At 43.3% G+C, this 19,935-nt stretch overlaps 1 protein-coding gene across 2 annotated transcripts in view; it reads right to left on the reverse strand.

Annotated features, from left to right (window-relative positions):
• The window catches only part of kcnh4b (potassium voltage-gated channel, subfamily H (eag-related), member 4b), a 43,849-nt gene that overhangs the window by 17,731 nt on the left and 6,183 nt on the right, over positions 1–19,935 (reverse strand). For both annotated transcript variants that reach the window (XM_035611931.2, XM_035611932.2), the window contains 5 exons: positions 10,820–11,053; positions 8,546–8,677; positions 7,961–8,094; positions 1,188–1,428; positions 75–232 (listed from right to left, as the gene is read on the reverse strand). In XM_035611931.2, coding sequence (XP_035467824.2) covers positions 75–232; positions 1,188–1,428; positions 7,961–8,094; positions 8,546–8,677; positions 10,820–11,053 — 899 coding nt within the window. The remainder of the gene's footprint in view (positions 1–74; positions 233–1,187; positions 1,429–7,960; positions 8,095–8,545; positions 8,678–10,819; positions 11,054–19,935) is intronic.

Here is a 19,935-nt window from a genome sequence, read left to right on the forward strand (position 1 = left end):
AAAATGGAAGGTGCTTATTGCCAAAGGCAACACACTGGCCTGTGTCAGCACTCCCGGAGGTCGGCATTACTCACCACTGTGATGTTGAAGGCATACAGCAGGTCAAAGGGCAGGGCGGCCACCAGGTCCACAAAGAACCAGGTGGTGGCGTAGTGGATGCAAATGGAGCGTGCCTGATACACCACCTGGCCTGACTGACTCACATAGGTGGTGCGGAAGTTCAGGATGATGTCTGCAATATTTGAAAGGACAATGGTGATTTGGTTCTCTGTGGCTGTAATAATAGGATATAGTCAAACTCGAGAACCGTTGTAACAGAAGAATGGTGACGAGTTCACTTCAAACTAATGATTCCTAAAAGGTGGAGCAGCAATTTTAGTTATATTAATGTGTCTTTAAGATAAGAAACAATCGGATGAAAAGAAATGCTGAAGGAGCTGAAGCCGAAGGTTGAAACAGCTGGAATACGTCAGTGTCAGTGTCAGTGTTCGGGCATCCATTTGGAGTTTGCCAGAGAGATCATCTAACCTTAGTGTCAGAATGTAACAAGCACATAACAAGCAGACCTCTGGGTGTGAGACCCGATGTAACAAAACCTCATCTGTCATCCAAGCTGTCGATGTTCGTAGGGATGATGGCTCATCATTTTTTTAGATGCAATCCATCTATTAGTTGTGACTTCAAAATGGATATAGGAAATACAATTTAAAAAAGTCTGGGTACTGTCCAAGCAAATGAGATTGCAGAAACAAGCAGAAACAACTCGTTTCCCCTCATCATAATTGGTTGAGGGACTCTAAACTACTTTTCATGAACTCCAAGCAGAGAACAGTGGGTTTCTACCACCTCAGTTCATCCCTTGGGTTCGTCCCTTTGGAGGTTTGTCGTGGATTATGAACTGGGAGGAGTCCCTGGGAGAGACCCGAGACATACTGAAGGGACTACACAACCTAGGTTTCGCAGAGCGAGGGGAACTTCCTGGGGAAAAGGATGCTGGGTGGTTGCTCTTGTTCCCTGTTGCCATAGGTGTCAAGAAAACCAATAGATGTTGGGAAAAAAATAATCTCACAGCATGAAAAATAACCACAATCACATATGTGACAAAACTTGTCTCTTACAATTATTAAATTGATTTTAAAAAAATCTGGAAGATGCATGATTCCCACAATCCTCCATCCAATACTCACCTATAATAAAGAGCATTTCCACCGCGATGTCGCTCACGATGGTGGAGCGCGCCGCCGTGACAGTGTCGGCGTACGGCGTGAAGCTGACATTGTACGGCACGGTGACAGCCACATAGAATGTCGCCAGCAGAATGAGCCAGTCCCACAGGGCTTTGGACACACTGTAGTGGAGCAGGATGAAGCGCGACTTCTGCACGGCTGCCACCTTGTACTCCGGTATTGAAGGCTTGTCAATCATGCCCTGCCAGTGAACAGGTGGAAAAAGTGTAGGAGGGAAAAGAACATTTAAAATACAGCATTTCTGCTGAAACAGACAACAAGGGCACATACTGCACAGTCACATGTGCGCACACACACACACACACACACACACACACACACACACACACACACACACACACACACACACCACACACTTATAGAAAGGGGCATTGTCTGTTTGGAGTTCGAGTCCAATAATAACAGCCTCTTGAATTTCAAGCCCAAGTTAATAAATATACAAAGGACACCAAGCATCCTAGAGAAGCTGCATAAATGAATAACTTGATAAGCAGATGCTCACGAGTGCTGTGGACATAATGAAAATCAGATTGACATCGCAGTGCCAAGATTTTGCAGAAACAGACCATATAAATGTCAACACCCTCTCTTGTGGTATGACCGCTGATGTTTCAGTATGGGAGGGGGGGTAATGGCAGAAAATGGTAATGCAGCTGGTTATCTATTCTTGACAGCCTCTTATAGGCAGCGATAGACCTTTTAAAAGGCTGTGCAGTAACAACACAAAATGACAGATATAGGACTGTGGTCAGTGAGGGGGAAATTTATTAGCAACAGCGATGCCTTATAATTTCATACATGACCACATCCCTCCGATTGCCATTAGTGCCCTGACTCTCAGGTGGGACATTACAATGGTAGCTGTGCTACCAAGGAAGTAAGGGGATTTAGAACATTGACCGTCCGCTGTTTTTATTTTTGGAAACCTATTGCTTATTCATTCCACTTAATTCATTTTTATTAAGAACATCCAATTGCAGAAGGTATGAAATTGCTATTTCTGATGAGGTGGGGAGACCATTCGGAACATAATGGGACCCCAGCTCTCCAAATGGGGCCTTGCACTTGGCACATAATGGCCTTAACACTGTTTGGGAGACAGGAGGAGAAGCTATTAGCTCTGACAGTGGTGAGAGGGGAACAGAGAGGAGAGATAAATGAACAGTAATCCATCCACAAACAACGTGGTCACTTCAGGTGACGCCAGAAACAAGGACGCTGGTTAATGACCTGAGATTTCCCCCATATGGGTTGTAAAGCTGCCTGGTCAAATTGGTGGGAATAAATTGACTCTCTTTAAAAGCAACTGAGAGAGAATGGACAACCTTTTTCTCATACTTCAAGAAGAGGAGAAATACCAGAGGACAATGGCACAATGGTGTGAATGCAAGAAAGGACATTTTCAAATTGTTTTGCAGTGAAATATCTGGCAGATGTTAAAATGTTAAAATTGTCCCCTGGGAAACAACTTTCCCAAATGAAATGACGAAGGTCGCTTGACACCAGACAAATTATCACAGCCTCCCTCAGCCAGTGGCTTTTTTTTCACGGTTGCCAGACGTTCGTACAGCGGAAAATATCGAAGAAAGACTTTGCTGACTACCGTCAACAGCTGCGGCCACTGCGACGATAGTTCATGCAGTGTCAGCAAAAGCTCGACTGTTTTCATTTTTAATTTGCCTTACATCGCCGAGGTCGGGACGCCCACCCGACCTTTGGCACTTGGAGCGGTCAGCCGAGCACATCCCAATGATTAGAAAAGAAAGCCCGGCACTGCGGGGACACGTGTCACACAGCTGCTGCTGGTCTTCGCACTTCATTAACTCAACACTGTAGCCCGGAGCTCATTGTTCCGACTACATCTCCCAGCATGCTTTAGGCTTTGGCGCTGATAAAAGCCTGACCTTGATGGGCAAAGAGATGCATATGGCTTACCACGTGACTCGAGCAGCGACCATTCCCCCGCGCCCCCAAGCACCGAGTCTAAAACTATTGCAGAGTAGAATTTACATCCCAAATTATCATTCAACTTTTTTTCTAAGTGTTTTCTGTTGAGCAATAAATTAACTGAGTTAATAACTCAATATAAACAGACCAGAAGAAATGAGACTAGTCATTGCACATGGTTTTTGTTATGTGATGAAGGGACGACTACACTTAACAGGCTTTGCAATATGCAATCCACTAAACTGAGTTACAGCAGGAGAATTAAGATAAACATTCACCGTCTGAACGTGCGTTTGTCAGTGAGTGTGTGAGCGGCAAAATAAATGATAAAAAAGATAGATTGAGGGAGAGTAAGATGTGAAAGCACAGGCCATGGCATCTGAACTTAGATTGCACCATTTTTCTCTTCTCACAGCCCTTTGACAAGTGCGTTAAAGTGAAGAGAGGCAATAGTGGCGCTCCCCCGGGGAGAATGGATCAGCTTGAAAGCAAATCTGAGCTCCGTCGTCAGCGTGCCTGGGATTGGTTACAGTACGGAGCCGATACACTCCTGGATTGACGGCATCAAAAGTGGCAGAACAGGCACGAACAACATTTCAGTCGGAGGGCTCATGTAAGGGTGAGGAGCCCTCGGAGAAATAACTATTCAAGTGGAACATGTTTTTGAGGAGGTGATGCAGTGTGTCGTGGATCATTTAAAGAGGATTTCAACCCTGCAGTCTGAAACGCAGGAGACAGAAGATACATCCCCATACCTCAATTCATTAAAAACATGTCACCTCTCTTTCCTTTTTACGTTTTCATGGAGTTAGTTTTGAAAGATTTATTTGTGTACGTCTCCCTGTTTTCCCACGAATGTACAGCTCCCCTCTCGTTTCTCCCTCTCCTGGCAGTGCCGATGTGCTACAAATAGAGATCTACACTGAGCAGATATAGCTGGCTGTGATGTGGAGGCAGAGGAACACATTGTTAGCTAACTGCTACCAAGAGACAGACACGGAGAAAAGAAAGATGGAGGGGGCGACAGAGAGAAGAAGGACAAAAAAAGGGAAAAAAAATGGTAATAGATGGAGAGGGAGTTTTGCAGTTGTGAAAGAAATATTTTGATCTTTCGATTTTCGTAAAAGTAGCATGCCACAATGTAAAAATAATCTGCCACGATGATAGTGCACTCAGAATCTAATATTATAAAACATATCGTATGTCTCAAAAGTAAAAGAAAAAACATTATGCAGAAAAAACACTCATATTTTCATATTATTAGTGTTATTATTGTGGCAACAGTTGAGATGGTGGTGATTTTGATTTACATATTGTTGCATCACTGAATCTTTCGCAAGTGCATTTTATAAACTGATCATAGATTTTAAATGTAAAATCCTTATCTTTTATAATGGACTAAAAAGTGAAGTATGTAAAAAAAACGAAAAGAAACATAGTGAAGTTTAACTACATAGAATAAACATGAACTCAATTCCTCAAGTTAAGTACAAGTAAAGGCTACTTGTGGAAAATGAAATACTGCAGGCTGGAATGGGTTGAGTGCTTAGAGGACAGAGCGGAAGGAAGAGATAATAAAAAGGTTTTTTAAAAAAAGGAGGGGGTACAGAGTGACAGACAATACGGGGGAGAGAGAGAGAGAGAGAGAGAGAGAGAGAGAGAGAGAGAGAGAGAGAGAGAGAGAGAGAGAGGGAGGGAGAGAGAGAGAGAGGGAGGGAGCAGGATCCAGAGGGATGAACCCAAAAGATGAGATGAGGTTAGAGTGACAGATGGAGAGGGAGAGAATACGTGTGAAAGCATCAGAGAAGGAGAAGAGCGATTAAAGCTATAAAAGAAAAAAAGAACCCACAGAAACGGGGAAACTGAAGTCACTGAAAAGGATGGGAAAGAGAAATAAACTCATAAACTAGAATATGATATAAGTGACAGTTAATAAACCTTCTTGATGCTGCTGATGGTCCCATCATCACAACTTGATAAAAAACACTATGGTATATTACTGTGTGTAAAACAGTGTAGTTACTGTTGTTGGAGCAAATCTTCTTTTGCTGCTTGAAAAGTGTCGGCTTGTCTGACATCCTGAGGAACATGAGAAGATGGTGATGACGCATCTGCAGCTCATCATAAAATGTTGCAGATACAGAATTATTATTAATTTAATTCCAGGAGAACCCTCCCCCGTGTTGGCTCTCACTTGTTACAGACCCTTGTGCATATTGATTTCTGATGCAATGGAGAAAAACAACAACAGCAACATTATCGTGTTGCATGTCATTATTGCTTTGAGGAGTCTCAATCCCGGGTCTCCAGAGTCACAGACAGAAGACAGTTGAAAAAAGCCATCAAAGATCCACAGAAACAAAATAGCACACAGGAAATTGATTCATATATTAATCTGTATATATTTTCTGTTGTTCATTCGAAAGCACACAGGTTGCCTACATTTTGAATATGGTAAATAATCACTGGCTTGTTCTGAATATGTGCTGCTGCTGAAAATGACAGTTTATATGGGAACACTGCATGCTTCTGTGCTGCGATCAGCCCCTAAGGTCATACATAAATAGATCAAAAGGTGTTGTCCTGTGTTCTTTTCTTTTGAATTTTACACTGATAAGTGACTAAAAGGTTAGTTGGAACTGAAATGCAGCATCTTGGTTACACGTGAAGTGTTTTCTGGTCTGGGAATGAACTCATTTGACTTTTATCTCACCGACAGTGAGGATTTTCTAAATGTCAAATTGTGAGTTAAGGAAATTCTCTCTTATTAATTAATAAAGAAATTTGTGGTAGAATGAGGGAAAAGTGGAGGTGGAGTATGTGTAGAAAAACACAGACAACCAGAGACAGAGAACAGTGATTGTTGAATTTACATTTCGTATATCACCGTGGGAGAGAAAGAGAAACTGTTCTTGTGAAAACACCGTGTCATGCTGAGAGTGCTGGCATGAAATTTGAATGAGTTTGTTGACGCTCCGCCATATGTTTTCGTCGCTCCGCTCAGAGTGCAAACCACTGTCCCGACGTGTGAGTCAATGCTTTTGTGTATGTGTGTGCCCTGTCAGCACAGGTGCCGCATGAGCATCCGTGGTGCCGGTGAACTCCTGCCATCTGTAAGAAGGTGTGAATGTGAAGCAGGGAAGCGGGAGGTCGGGCGGACAGTGGGGAGGCCGAGCACATTGATTCCCCAAGAAGACACCCGCAGGTTTTTTCTGAAAAACAATACAGGGATGCAGCTCGACTGCAAGTTTGTTTCGATATTTATCTCTGCTTTTTCAGAAAAATCCAAACAGAAATGATGGCCCTTTTTGATTTAGAGTGAGAACAAACATTATTTATAGGGCTGAAAATTAGCCGCAATTATCTTCACTTTTAAATCAACTCAACTCAACTAATTAACTGATGAACTAATAATGTCAGCACTAGTAGCAAAAATCTACAGTACCAAATAAAAAAGTCATATCCCTTAAACCCATAACAACATAGTATGGTAGTAAAAATAAACTGTGTTACTGACTTTTAGCCCTTTTTCTTTGCGTTAAGAATAGCTTACACGTCTGGAGTTGGAAATTACATTTGACCGCAGTCACTGAAAAAATTACAGCATGTGTGAATGACAAGGGTGAAGTGTCAAAAAGACAATTTACATATCAGATTTTGCAGGTTTTAGTACTAAACTGAGTTGCTCTCAGCCCCCATGTGAGCAAACGCCATATTGTGAAGGACATGTTTGAGTACAGACCCGGTTGGAAATTGAACCTCTGCAGGGAGGGAGTAGAATTATCTCAACATGGTGCTCCTTTAAAAAAGAAAAATACAGCTTCCCTGTTCTCTCATGAATAACATTGCTTGGAGTGTATAATGTCTTGATTATTCCGAGCCTGCAAAGACCTTTGTTCTGCGGAAGACAAGTGGCAATGAAACAGACCAATAGCTACGTTTACATCATCACAACAAATAGCTTCTTCAGGTACTTGAGGCACAAACACTTGAGAGACAGATGATGGATAGCAATTGCACAGACACAAAAACGGCACACACATCTGAGAAGGGTTGAAAAACAATGGAAATCCACATTGAAAAATAATATTTTATAATATCATTATAAATAATATCATCCATACTTTATCTGACCGGTTGCACACACACCCTGTCTATGTATGTATGATACTGTGTGGAGGCGTCAGACACAGCAGCCTAATTTGGACGAAAGGGTAAAGGGTAATTTAAGGAAACACGCTGATCACATAATAACCTACATGCCCTAGCTCATGCTGATTTGGTGTTGGCGTGTCAGTAAAGTAATGATGATGGTACTTCCATCCTCCCCTATGACCAATAACACCTCACAGGAAATAACAACCTCCGACCAGCAACCTCTTGTGACCACAGTGACCTTGCTAATTGTCCTTTTAAAGCCACCATTTTTTTCTGCTTACATGCGGAAAAAAATGCAACCAAAGCAGGAAGATAATAGTACTTCTGGAGACTTGACGTAGTAGAGCTTTTTTTGGATATATTTTCCAGCGAGATGAGCTCCCATTCTGGGGATCTGGGTCGAGACTTCCCTCACATTGTCTCCGTAAGAAACTCATCTTTTAGATATGGACATTAATAATTCAGACTCAAGAATGAGGGTGCTGCATGTCTGAGCAAGCTCGGACTGTATATTTTTGGAGAGGGCATATTAGTGCACACACAGAGGATACCATCAAAAAGCAAACCAGCCATTCAGGAAGTATGCGAGAGTGGTAAAAAGTACTCACGCCACCCAGGTTGACCTCTCCCTTGCCTCCCCTGGAGAACTGGCGGGTCAGCTGGTACAACATGGTGCGTCCACGCTTCCTGGCCTGGCTGAAGTGAGAGCTGCTCTTCCTCCTGCACCTCCTGTCGTCTGAAACTGTCACAGGTTGTCAGATCAGAGCTGGTAAATTAAAACACAAGTTGTTTACACTGAATCATTTTGTGTTTTTGCGTCTTGTGTAAGTTACATTTACACAAGACGCAAAACAACACACAGAACCACTGATGTGCACTTGACTTTCGTTCGATTGCATTATAACAAAATGACAGTCAATTTCCCCCTGGCACAACGCTTTGGTATCGGCGGCAGACTGTGTCCAGGTTCCACTTGACGACACACCTCCGCGTAAATCAAATCCCCCCATTGAAAAACATAGTCTGAGATCCGTGAACTAACGCCAGCCGCCACAAAACTCCCGGGCGGAATGTGACAGTGATGAACAAGAGCACACGGAGAAAATTAAAGCTGGGGGCCAGAGGATGGCAACACTCGTAAATCATGCTCAAATTAAGCAGGAGTTTCTACAAACAGGACTTTCGTGACCTACCCTCCCTCTTGCTGTTGTGGTGGCCTTTTCCGTGGGTGTCGGTGATGTCCTTGAACGAGAAGAGGAAGAGAACCATTTCGCCCTTCTCGTTCTTGATGGGCACGATGTCCAGCAGACACCAGAAGGCCATACCTGCAGCCAACCCAGAAATGCGGATCAAAGTCACAGGGTCAGTGTTAATGTGCAGAGGGGCCAGGTTTAGAATGTGCACAGATTTATGAGTTTAGACTCAAGTTTAAAGCTCTCATTGTTGACTGTAATTATTAATAGTTGTGTTTATTCGCTGTAATAGATGAATGTCAATTAAACCTGAACTTTGTGAAGTATAATGTGAGACTACATCAAGAACTGATCATGAAACAAGGAGCCCCTGGATCGGTGCATTTAAAAGCCCACCCGCCTTACACATTCACAAGACACGCTACACAAACGACAGCAGTATTTCGATTGTGGTCAATTTGCATCTCTTTGTAGCTTTTCTGTGTCTCATTGTGGATGTTTTGTGTCCCTTTGTCGCTGTTTTGTGTGTCTTTGTGGTCATTTTGCATCTCTCTGTGGTGGTTTCGTATGGTTCAGCTCCTTTTTGGGTTTCTTTTTGCCGTACTTCTGTGCCACCTCCACCTTTGTTAAAATGTATTTTCCTCATGACTTCTGTTTTTCCATGCCAAGATCTTTGATTTCCCCATGTCAGGTTAGCTATCACCATGTCTGAACCGTGGCTACTTGTCAAGTGTGGCATGGCACAGCCTTTCTAAAAATATATCGCAAATTAGACACGGATCATGTTCTGGAGGATTGTGCACAAAGAAAAGGAGCAAGTCGGGGGTTGGCTATAACAAGTCGGGCAGGGAAGGAGCACCGTATATCCTAGACCTCGCCATAACCCAGTATGCTCATTACTGCAGAAACTGTGCTCTGCCACCAAAAAGATGTTTCACATCTCCTTTAGTATCCCCAGTGTGTGTGTGTGTGTGTGTGTGTGTGTGTGTGTGTGTGTGTGTGTGTGTATGTGAGATTATTTGCATTTGCATGTACTGTATGTGTTAGTCCTCGACAAGGAAGAGGAAAAGAAAACAGCGTGGATGATGCTGTTTTAGTATAAGGCTGTGGGTGTAAATACAAAAGACAGAGAAAGGCACACACACTCAGGAGAATGGTGTGTGTGTGTGTGTGTGTGTCTGCGTGTGTGTGTGCGTCTACTCCCTTAAGTGTCAAACTTTATGATGAAATATATCTGCCATTTAGATTCTATCTTTAAAACAGTATCGCAGCTCTTTCCACGCTCACTGTCTTTGTTCACTTTTTCCTCTTCCATGGCTTTTATGTAGCTGCATTGTATTATTTTGGGGTATATTACATTATTGTGTCATTCTTCTCATTAGTTGCACTGGCATTGTCGTCATGTTACTAGCTGTAAGGTGAAAAGAAAGGATCTAGAAGACCCCCCCCGATGCAGTGCAGATGTGATGATCCATCAGAGTAATTAGTGGCTCATACACTCTGAGGCGACTGCAGGTGTGGATCTCTGTTGAGCAAAAATAATCCTGCGTGCCAACCAGAAAGGATTAAACACTGTCGTATGTCCCCTTTCATGCATGACATCTCATTTTGAGACCCAAGCAGGATTAGCTAGGAGACAGAGGGAATGAGTCGAATTCTGGATTTAAGCAACTGTAACACACACACGCACGCACGCACGCACGCACGCACGCACGCACGCACGCGCGGTATGTACAGTACTTTGTCCTGCATTAAGAAGTTATGATTAGTTTTGGTAATGTGTGTAAGAAAATTACTCCTTGTAGCACGTTTTGAACTTCACTAAGATGAATGGACTGCTGACTTTAATATTTTCTTTTTCACTCTGATGGGTTTCCCTTAATAATAATGAGCCCTGACGGGCACAAAATCTACAAAAGAGCGTGTGCTGCACTGCTGAACTTCCGTAGCTTAGATTCTGCACCACTGTGGGGGGATTCATAATTCAGCCAAAATGTTCTGCTCTTATCTAAAAATAGATGTTATGATGTTAACACAAAAAAAAAACCTTACACTTAAATCTTGCCTCAAAAACGGAACAGATGACACCTTGCTCAAAACATGGCAGAATCTAGGGGAAAATATTAATAAAAGAGTTTGATCAACTGAGCAAAACTTGTCAGGATTGTTAATTGCTGCATAACCTTGAATTTTGGATGAACAAAAAAGAAAATCTCACTGAGATCTACAGGCTATGTGTGCACACCCTCCCTTTCCTCTTTGCCATGCACCCACCGTTCTTCTTGTAGAAGTGGACCTCGGCCTGGTACTCCTGTCGGCCCTCCAGTGCCTTCTCCATCTGCTGGGCCACGTGCTCGCTGGTGTCGGCCCCGTACAGGAAGTGGCAGCTGCAGTTCTTCTGCATCACTTCGGTCCTGGTGAAGCCCGTCAGGTCACAGAAGCCGTCCGAGCAGTAGACGATGGGGTAGCCGCGGTGGCCCTGGGCGTTACCCAGCAGGAAATTACTGTCTGTCAGGGGAAAACATGGATGGAACAGCCGGGTGCATCACGTTAAAGTCTGAAGTCCGCTACATAGTTTGTCCCCTTGTATAAGAATCAAAGTCTGTTTAGCTCTTTGAAGTTATGTCAAAGCTTTGCAGGTTCAGTTTAGCACTAGATTACAAGTTCAGAGTAAACATGAATCGGGCTTTGGTGTGGACTCAATTTTAGGCTAAATTAATTTCCAGCGGCTGTCCTCATCAGTCATGTTGCCGTGGTTGTCAGAGCTGTTTTTGTGGGCAGTCAAGGGAATTGGCGTCTTGGTTTGGAGACGGTAAGATATACAAACAGCTGACTGGGGTATACAAAGGACACAGAGGTTAGTTATTGATTCCCACATAACGCTAAGCTAACTTGATTGGATGATGTGAACCCAGAAAATAATTAACCCCCTCAATTTAAAAGAACAATTGGATAGTCCAGGAGAGCAGGAAGGTGGAAAAGACCAACACGATTATACAAATTAATGTGAATTCAAAGGAACTAGAAGAGGCAACAGATTTAAGAATGACGGATCTTGTGTAGTCACTGTGCATTTCATCTTAAGATAATAATGTGACTGAGGTCACCAGTCACACAGAAGAAACCTTAGAGCTAATGTCCCCCCACTTTCCCGTGAGAACATTTTAATCCTTCGTAAATTGCACATTGTAAAATTACATAAAATGATGTCCATTATCATTCTTCTTTTACCCGAAATCAATATTCTTTCCTTATGCCTCTAATTTATGAAAATGGCTTCTTATCACATCCTTACTCCGGCTCCATGATGTCATGCATCCAATTTCAAAATCCAATAAAACATTGGAATATCGTCGGCATCCCCTCGTCTTGTGTTCTCTCACCTTTACACTGCATTTTTAATTTAATCTCAAGGCACTGATATTATGCCGTGCTTCTTAAGATCTGAATAGAAAAATGCAATATAGCTCCATGACCTGATGAGGATCCATAAGATCCATACATCTAAATTCCAGAATATCACTCAGCGCATGCATCCACAAAGGGCCAACAGCCCCCTTAGATTTAATCAATCAATTAAATATGCTAGATTTTTGTCTTCAAGGTCCATGCATTATTCTGGGAATGAAGTGAAAATGTCCACAGAGAGAGAAAAAATCTTGGATCCACTCCTTTGTCTGGATCCATTCCAAAATGTAATGGGTCACATTTTTGCAAAAATCCCGCTGACAAACAAACAGACAAGCCAACCAACAAATAAACGGACGGGGGCGAAAATATAACCTCGTCGGTGGAGGAAATTGGCGGAGGAATTGAGTCTAGTGTTCAGTCTGTTACATCATGTGGATCATATTGCCTGATGTGGATACCTGCTCTACACTAGAGCTGCTCTTTCAGCACCAGTAAGTCTTTGAGTTGCCTTTTTCGTTCTTCCCGTGCTTTCAGCACCACGGACAGTTCTCCAGCTGCAGCCTCTGCAGTTTTTCTTGTTGCGTTAGAAAACACACAACTCATCCCCGCAACTTCAGGCTGCAGCCCTCACAGACTGTACATTTGTCCTGCATACCTACATGTATTAATCCTGCTGATAGGTAATACTGTAGCTTGACGTCACACCTTCCCTCGGTGGCTGGAAGCACGTGACCACGACGAGCCAAAGCCGGTTCTTGTTGCAGTGTGTGACTTCTCTGTTGGACAAACAGTTTGGCTGCATCTGCCAGAACTACCAGTGGGAGGGACTTTGAGATACAATACATTAAAAGCGTTGCCTGTTCATTCCTCTCTTCTACGTTTCAAAGTCGATTACAAAGCAGCGCACTCAGTGGTGCTAAAACACGATAAAAATTAATTGAGGGACTTCCATTGACTTCCATATTGGTATTTTTACTGTTTTCTTTAAAAATATATAAAAGAGAAACACAGCCAAGTAGACACTGCCCTGTACAGACAAAAAAAATAGCCTGCAGCTTGAAAAATTACCAGCCCATATTCAAATGGGCTATAAAGAACCCGTTCATCATATCCCTTCGACTTTATGGTTTCAGGGGAATATTTCAACACCCTGGTTCCTGGTGGATCTGTGGCTGCTCAAATGAAGTCATAAAAGTCAGTGATCCTGGACTTGCTGATGGATAGGCTTGGTCTATTGTTTTTTAAGTTTACACTCACACTTGTAGTAATGAAACCAGGCAGTTTTATCTCCTTATTTTCAATACACATTCAATCACTGCACACGGTGTAGTGCATTCAGCGTTTTTAAAGCTGGAAGCGTTTGAATACTGGCTATTGTGACAGTGATTGTGATTAAGATCATCAGACTGTGTTGCATTTGCATGTGAATATACTGTTTTATCAAATGTCAATGTCATTATTTTTATAAGTTCAGATTGTTAGGACTGAGGCGTCAACCTTTACCCGACAAAAACTGACTTCCTTCGGCCACTTAACTGAGGATGTCAGACTCAGAATTTTCTGAATTCACCGACGCACAGACAGAAGGACAGACAGTCTGAATCCTACAGTGGGGCGCGCCTAAGGAGGAGATGTATTAAGCAGCTGCTACAGCACTTTCCACAATCTAGCGATTTAATTGGCCAGACTTGAGCGCAGAGCCGTCCACGGGGGGATGTCTTTTCTGAGTGGTGACAACCTTTCTCGAATGTGCAGTGAGCAGCAACTAAATTGTCACTGTGGAATTATAGAAAGAGACAGGCATTAGTCGGATCCATCAACAGGCAGGAGGTTTTTCATTTTTTCTTCCTCGCTACTATTCCTGTTCCCCAGATTTCGTTACATGGAAAATTAACTATTTCTGTCGGAGTGGTCTGCAGATCTTTTTTTACAGTAATTGTGGGTTTAATAAAGAGAGACTGGTAATTGTTACTATGAAGTCTGACTTCTACTTTTCACATCTAAATCCATTGCCCACGAAACAATGGATGAACAAGATGTGACAGCTTATACTGTTGAAATAAGAAGCAAAAAAGCCCAACCATTCCCTCTTTTCTAAGTTCTATAAATTTCAGCCCAACTCAGTGAGCCAGCAGCAAGGGTTGGAGAGCAACTGCATTCATCTCTGGTTTATGTAATGTTTACCAAGAATAGGAACATCTCTACTCAGCATCCCGGAATCAGTCCCTTAAATAGGTCGAGGGGGCAGGGGGAGTTGTAAATCACTTCATAAGGACGTATTTAAACCAACGAGCTACAGAGGAAAAAACTTTGTTCTTGCTGCGTTTGTAAAACAGCTTCATGCTGTGGATGAGATTAGTCACTGAAGTTATCTGCACGATTCAGAAAAGTTTCATTCAAGCTGGGATGTTGAAAATGGCAAGAAAGAAAAAAACAGGTGCCAGTCAGTCAGTTATTGGTTTGAAAAAAGAGTGCATTTAAGGGAAAATATTTGGAAAACACACTCTTTCTTGCTGAGAGTATGATGAGGAGATCGAAACCTCTGTCATGTCTGCACAGTAAATATGAAGCTGCAGCAGCTGCTTATCTTAGCTTAGCATAAGGACTGGAAACGGGGGGAAGCTAGTCTGGATTTGGTCCCAGAGATCTCATAAAACAGCAACTGGACATTATTGCACTTTGGTGGATCTGGTTTAGTTTGGACTGAGACACCTCATCTCCAATCTTTGCGCTCGGCTAAGTTTTTAAGTTAACTAGGTCCATATTTACAGTACAGACATCAGAGTCTGGACAGTATTCAATCTTAACATCTAGTTCTCAACCAAAAGGTGTATTTTCCAAATGTCAAATTGCTCATTTAAGATTTTGGTGCATTCTTTTGTTTCAGAGCAGATCATCATATCTATGATCTATGACTCTTTTCTATGAATAAAAACAACAACATCTCTTAAGACTTTCACTTCATTCACATCAGCTTCTACAACTGGTAACTTTGTAAACAAGCAGTCAGCTGCCACATGAAACCCACTTGATAAACAGTGTGTGTGTGTGCGTGTGTGTGTGTGTGTGTGCGTGTTTGTGTTTGTGTGTGTGTGTGCGTGTTTGTGTGTGTGTGTGTGTGTGTGTGCGTGTATGTGTGTGTGTGTGTGTGTGTGTGCGTGTGATTGTGACAATGCCTCAATTCTTAGGCCGTAATCCTCTCAGGGATATTGCTTCGAGTGGCTGCTCCGCTGCACCAGCTTCCTTAATTACACATCTGTGCTGACTTGCTACAACTGTAATCTCACATGATAACCCCACATGCTACTGCTAGCAGCACGCATCCTGCATCATGTCCGTGTGTCGCACCAGTTCCCCTGTGCATGAACGGCCGATGAAGCCCGTGAGGCTTGGCCTCTGCATCGGCAGCTAATCACCATCCAGTAGCATGTAATTACTTATTGGGGCAGATGGGTGAGAGCGCAAGAAATGGACTTGCAAGGGAGAAAGGTCAACGGTCTGCTAAAGAGGCATGAGGCATCTTTTTGGGGGGGAAACTGGGGAAAGCTATCCATGCATCCACCCATCGTCTACCGCTTTATCCATTTAAGGGTCGCGGGGGGGGGAGAGGCGGGGTTCACCCTGGACAGGTCGCCAGCCTATCGCAGGGACACATACAGAGACAATCGACCATTCACTCTCACATTCACACCTACGGTCAATTTAGAGTCTCCAATTAAGCTAACCCCATTCTGCATGTCTTTGGACTGTGAGAACCCATGCATACACGGGGAGAATATGCAAACTCTACACAGAAAGGCCCTGGTTGGTTTGAACCGGGATTCGAACCACGAACCTTCTTGGAAAGTGCTAACCACTACGCCACCGTGCAGCCCACTGGGAAAATGCTAGTCTTATTTATGTTTATTCTAGACGTGTAAGTGACACACAGAGACAACATGTGGACCAGAAAAAGGGATTTACACAATGTATCTGTGCTCTTATGATCTGACGGAGTACATTTATAGTCCTGCTGTCATATGTATGTATGTAGCGCCTTTATCCGAAGCATCGTGAGAAATGCTTTACAAAACACCCACTCACACCTACATTCACACACCGATGGAGGAGTTTATGATCGTACTCAAAATAAGATGTATTTAGGGGGGAGCCATAGGGACCAAACCACCAATCCATCAAATACCGACTTTGATACTGCTGATACTTGGCATCAATGAAAGACTTTGGCAATGACAAATCCATGCCAGGATCAAACTTAGCACCTGTCAAACTAAATACCAGGAGCTTTCAAGGGAAGCAGCACGACGGCTTCAGCCATCTTCTGTCTTCTGTCTGCAGCAGCACAGGCCTGCTCATCAGCTGGGTAACAATGTGCTCCTTGAGGTCCAATCTGACTGTCCTCCCTGTCTCCCCTTTGGTCCTTTGGTTGCCTTTTAACAGAAGAGTGTTAAGGGGGAAGATAAACCCAGTTCTTATCTCCGCCTGCAGCTGCCCTGTGGTTACGCTGCCCCACAGGGCGAGTGCGGCTGTCAATATGAAAAAATGCCGTCAGGGAGGTCGTATAAAGGAGCTCTCGGCGGTGGGGATGGGTGTTAAGGACGTCGTGTATGCTGAAACACACACACACACACACACACACACACACACACACACACAAACACACACGTCACAGTGGGGTTGCAAGTAGGAGACTGGAAGGTCTGGGTTTCAGCCCATGTGACTCAAACATCTGATCTGCTGATTTGCCTTGTGGCAAATCTCAGCCCCCAGAAGTCCTGTTCTATACCCTGACCTCTGACCACTGAGAATTTCCCTTCAGGCATCGATAGGCGACTGACAGAAACCTACCGACACAAATGTAAAATCAGCATACTGTGCATGACAAGCCCTAAGCCTGGGCACACGCAAACGCAAACGCACACACACATGCACACATTTCCTTTGGGGAACAGGGCCACTGACATTGCCATGAGCCACATACTGTCCCGTGCAGGGCCAAAGGTTACTGACTTAACCTGCTCTGACATTTTGTTTACGGTGTTGGGAGTCTATATGCTACAGACGAGCAATTTCCTCCGTCCAGGAACTGTCAAATCAAAACCAACTTCAAATTCCTTCCATTGTAAGCAAATGCTCGGGTCAAGCAATGTCCAGTTAATATTTGTATAATTAGCTGTGAACAGATTAATATCTGTATTAAAAAAACTCTCGCTCAAATTACACTGAACCCCCAAGAGGGCATGAAAATGTGGATTGTGGAGCTGCACAAAAGATAATGACGCACAAAACCAAAATGCTCCATTATCTGTCCCATGCTGAATAAAGCTTTAGTTGTGCTTGTACCACGGTAGAATGTGGTTTTGTTTTGCATAATGGAAGCAATTTGAATAATTATATGGGCATGCCAGAAAAAAAAGACATAATAAGATAATGATGTTTGCATAACTAATCATCTGATACAAATTGCAACTCATTCCAAGTAGCGGGCGAGGTGAGGGGTTATGTTGGAAAGACACATTGGAGGAAGCTTTTAGGGAATATTTGAATGCTCAGTCAGCAGTTGCTCTCTTGTTTTTTTTTTAAATTTGTCTTATATTGTACAAGAACTGGAAATATTTGACCATCATCACGTTTAACATTCCTCAAGGCTGCCGAATACTGAAATATTTGTTATTAGGTGTGGGTGTAAATGTATAGGTATTATATGTCCATTTTGTACCTTATATGGTGTCTGATTCAGTGAGAGAAAAAAAGAAGAAGCTGTATTTATCAGCTTCTCAAAATGACTGACGCTATACATTAATACCTGTGTGGAGTTTGCATGTTCTCCTTGTGCCAATGTGGGTTTTTCTCCAGATACCTTCTCCCACAGTCCTGAGACATGCAGCTTAGATTTACTGGAGAATCTAAATTGGCCGTAGGTGTGAATGTGAATGGTTGTTTGTGTCTATACGTCAGCCCTGCGATACGCTGGTGACCTGTCCAGGGTGTACGCCGCCTTTCGCCCCGGTGTAAACTGAAATTTGGTGCCAGCCCCCCTAATGCAACCCTCACAACACAAGCAGTTTGGAATAATGGATGGATGAATAATTAGCTGCTATATATATTGTAAATAGACTTTGCCCGAGTGGCTGTTCAGTCAGCATTGGTTCTTTCTCTTGTTTTGATGATTTCACAGTCTTCATGTATATTCCATTTGACGCAAATACTACAAATATGTGACATTTTAAACAGTTTTAAGGCTAAATAAATCTTGTCTTTTTATGTAAGTGCAGTATATGTACATTCTTTGGTACAAAAAAAGCAATATGATGCCTGCATATTCATATTTAACTAGTGGCTTGAATCTTAATTCAGTATTGAGTGTTTAAGAAAACTGTGATTATTAAATAAGGATTTTTTGGGGGGAGAGGTTTTGCTTTTAAAACGTGGAAACTCCTGGGATGAAAATCTATTTTCACAGTAGACTGAATGTGACAGTTAAACCATCAGCTGCAAGGGACAGTAAATATCTAGTGGATAACACTTGGAAAAGAAATTCATCACTTGGAAGAAATTTCATTCTAAGACATAATAATACACACAATGAGTTGCATAGAGGAATAAGAGCGCAGAGAGATTTTTCACTCTTCAGCGGATGAATGGGAAAACAGCTTCCCAGTGTCAAACTCAGCCGTCAGTCTGCACAGTGAAGAGAGACGGAGGTCTTCAACAAATACTGTACCTCATCAAAGATTTAGGAATATAAACTATATATAGAGCCAGGTTTAGCCTTCAGCTAACCTTAGCTGCGGCAGGTTGAAGACAGTTTGAGGTGAGCCTCAAACCGCAGCTGCACGACCCACAATGCCACATGTTTTGAGACAACAGTCCAGCTGCCTCCTAAACGTCCCTGATTGCAAAGCAAGTTCGAGTGTTTTCTCTTTAGCGGACCATCTTTCTCCTCAAAGGCCAAAAGTGTTCGAGCATCATCCATGTCAAGTGGCAGGACCCTGTTGCCCCGGAAACAGGAAGGAAGCTATTTTGAGCAGTGGGCACGCTGCCACTCCTGTAGGGGGCCACAGCCTTGTGGCGGCTTTGAGGATGGCTTGAAGTGGCCAAAACTGGCATGTAGCGACGACACATGACGCAATGACATGTATCCTGCCATCTATCTCTCGCTCTAAATGGCCATTTGTGATGTTACTTCTTCACAAGCAGGCAGAAGGAAAAAAAAACCCTGCCACAGTGAAATGGAGGACATAGGAAGACGCCGCCATTCATTCATTCATTCATTCATCGTCTACCGCTTTATCCATTTAAGGGTCGCGGGGGGTCGCTGGAGCCAATCCCAGCTAACATTGGGCGAGAGGCGGGGTACACCCTGTACAGGTCGCCAGCCTATCGCAGGGCCACATACATACACGGACAATCATTCACTCTCACATTCACAACTACGGTCAATTTAGAGTCTCCAATGAACCTAACCCCACTCTGCATGTCTTTGGTGTGTGGGAAGAAGCCGGAGAACCCGGAGAGAACCCACGCATACACGGGGAGAACATGCAAACTCCACACAGAAAGGCCCTGGTTGAACCGGGATTCGAACCCAGAACCTTCTTGCTGTGAGGCGAAGGTGCTAACCACTACACCACCGTGCAGCAAGACGCCGCCATGAAAATTTGAAAATGTGAAATGATATATGGCTGGGTTAATTCGCCCCAAAGCGGTGAATGTGGGCTCAGCTGTCCTGTCTCGTGCTGCGGGGCTGAAATACCACGACATGTGAGAAGGAACAGTCTTATAACATTACACGTGTGACACAACTATCAACGATGAATAAACATAGGAGCAGAAGAGAAAATGGCTGATGAGTAAGGCTTTCCTTTTTTAGGGGCACCGGTAAATACATATTGCTATTATTCTCCATGGGGAATTGTGTTATACTTCGCAAAACGACACTGAGCCTGAAAGGGAATGTGTGAGGTCAGAGAGGAGGT

The sequence above is a fragment of the Scophthalmus maximus genome, chromosome 16 (assembly GCF_022379125.1).
Source record: "Scophthalmus maximus strain ysfricsl-2021 chromosome 16, ASM2237912v1, whole genome shotgun sequence".
Taxonomy (NCBI): domain Eukaryota; kingdom Metazoa; phylum Chordata; class Actinopteri; order Pleuronectiformes; family Scophthalmidae; genus Scophthalmus; species Scophthalmus maximus.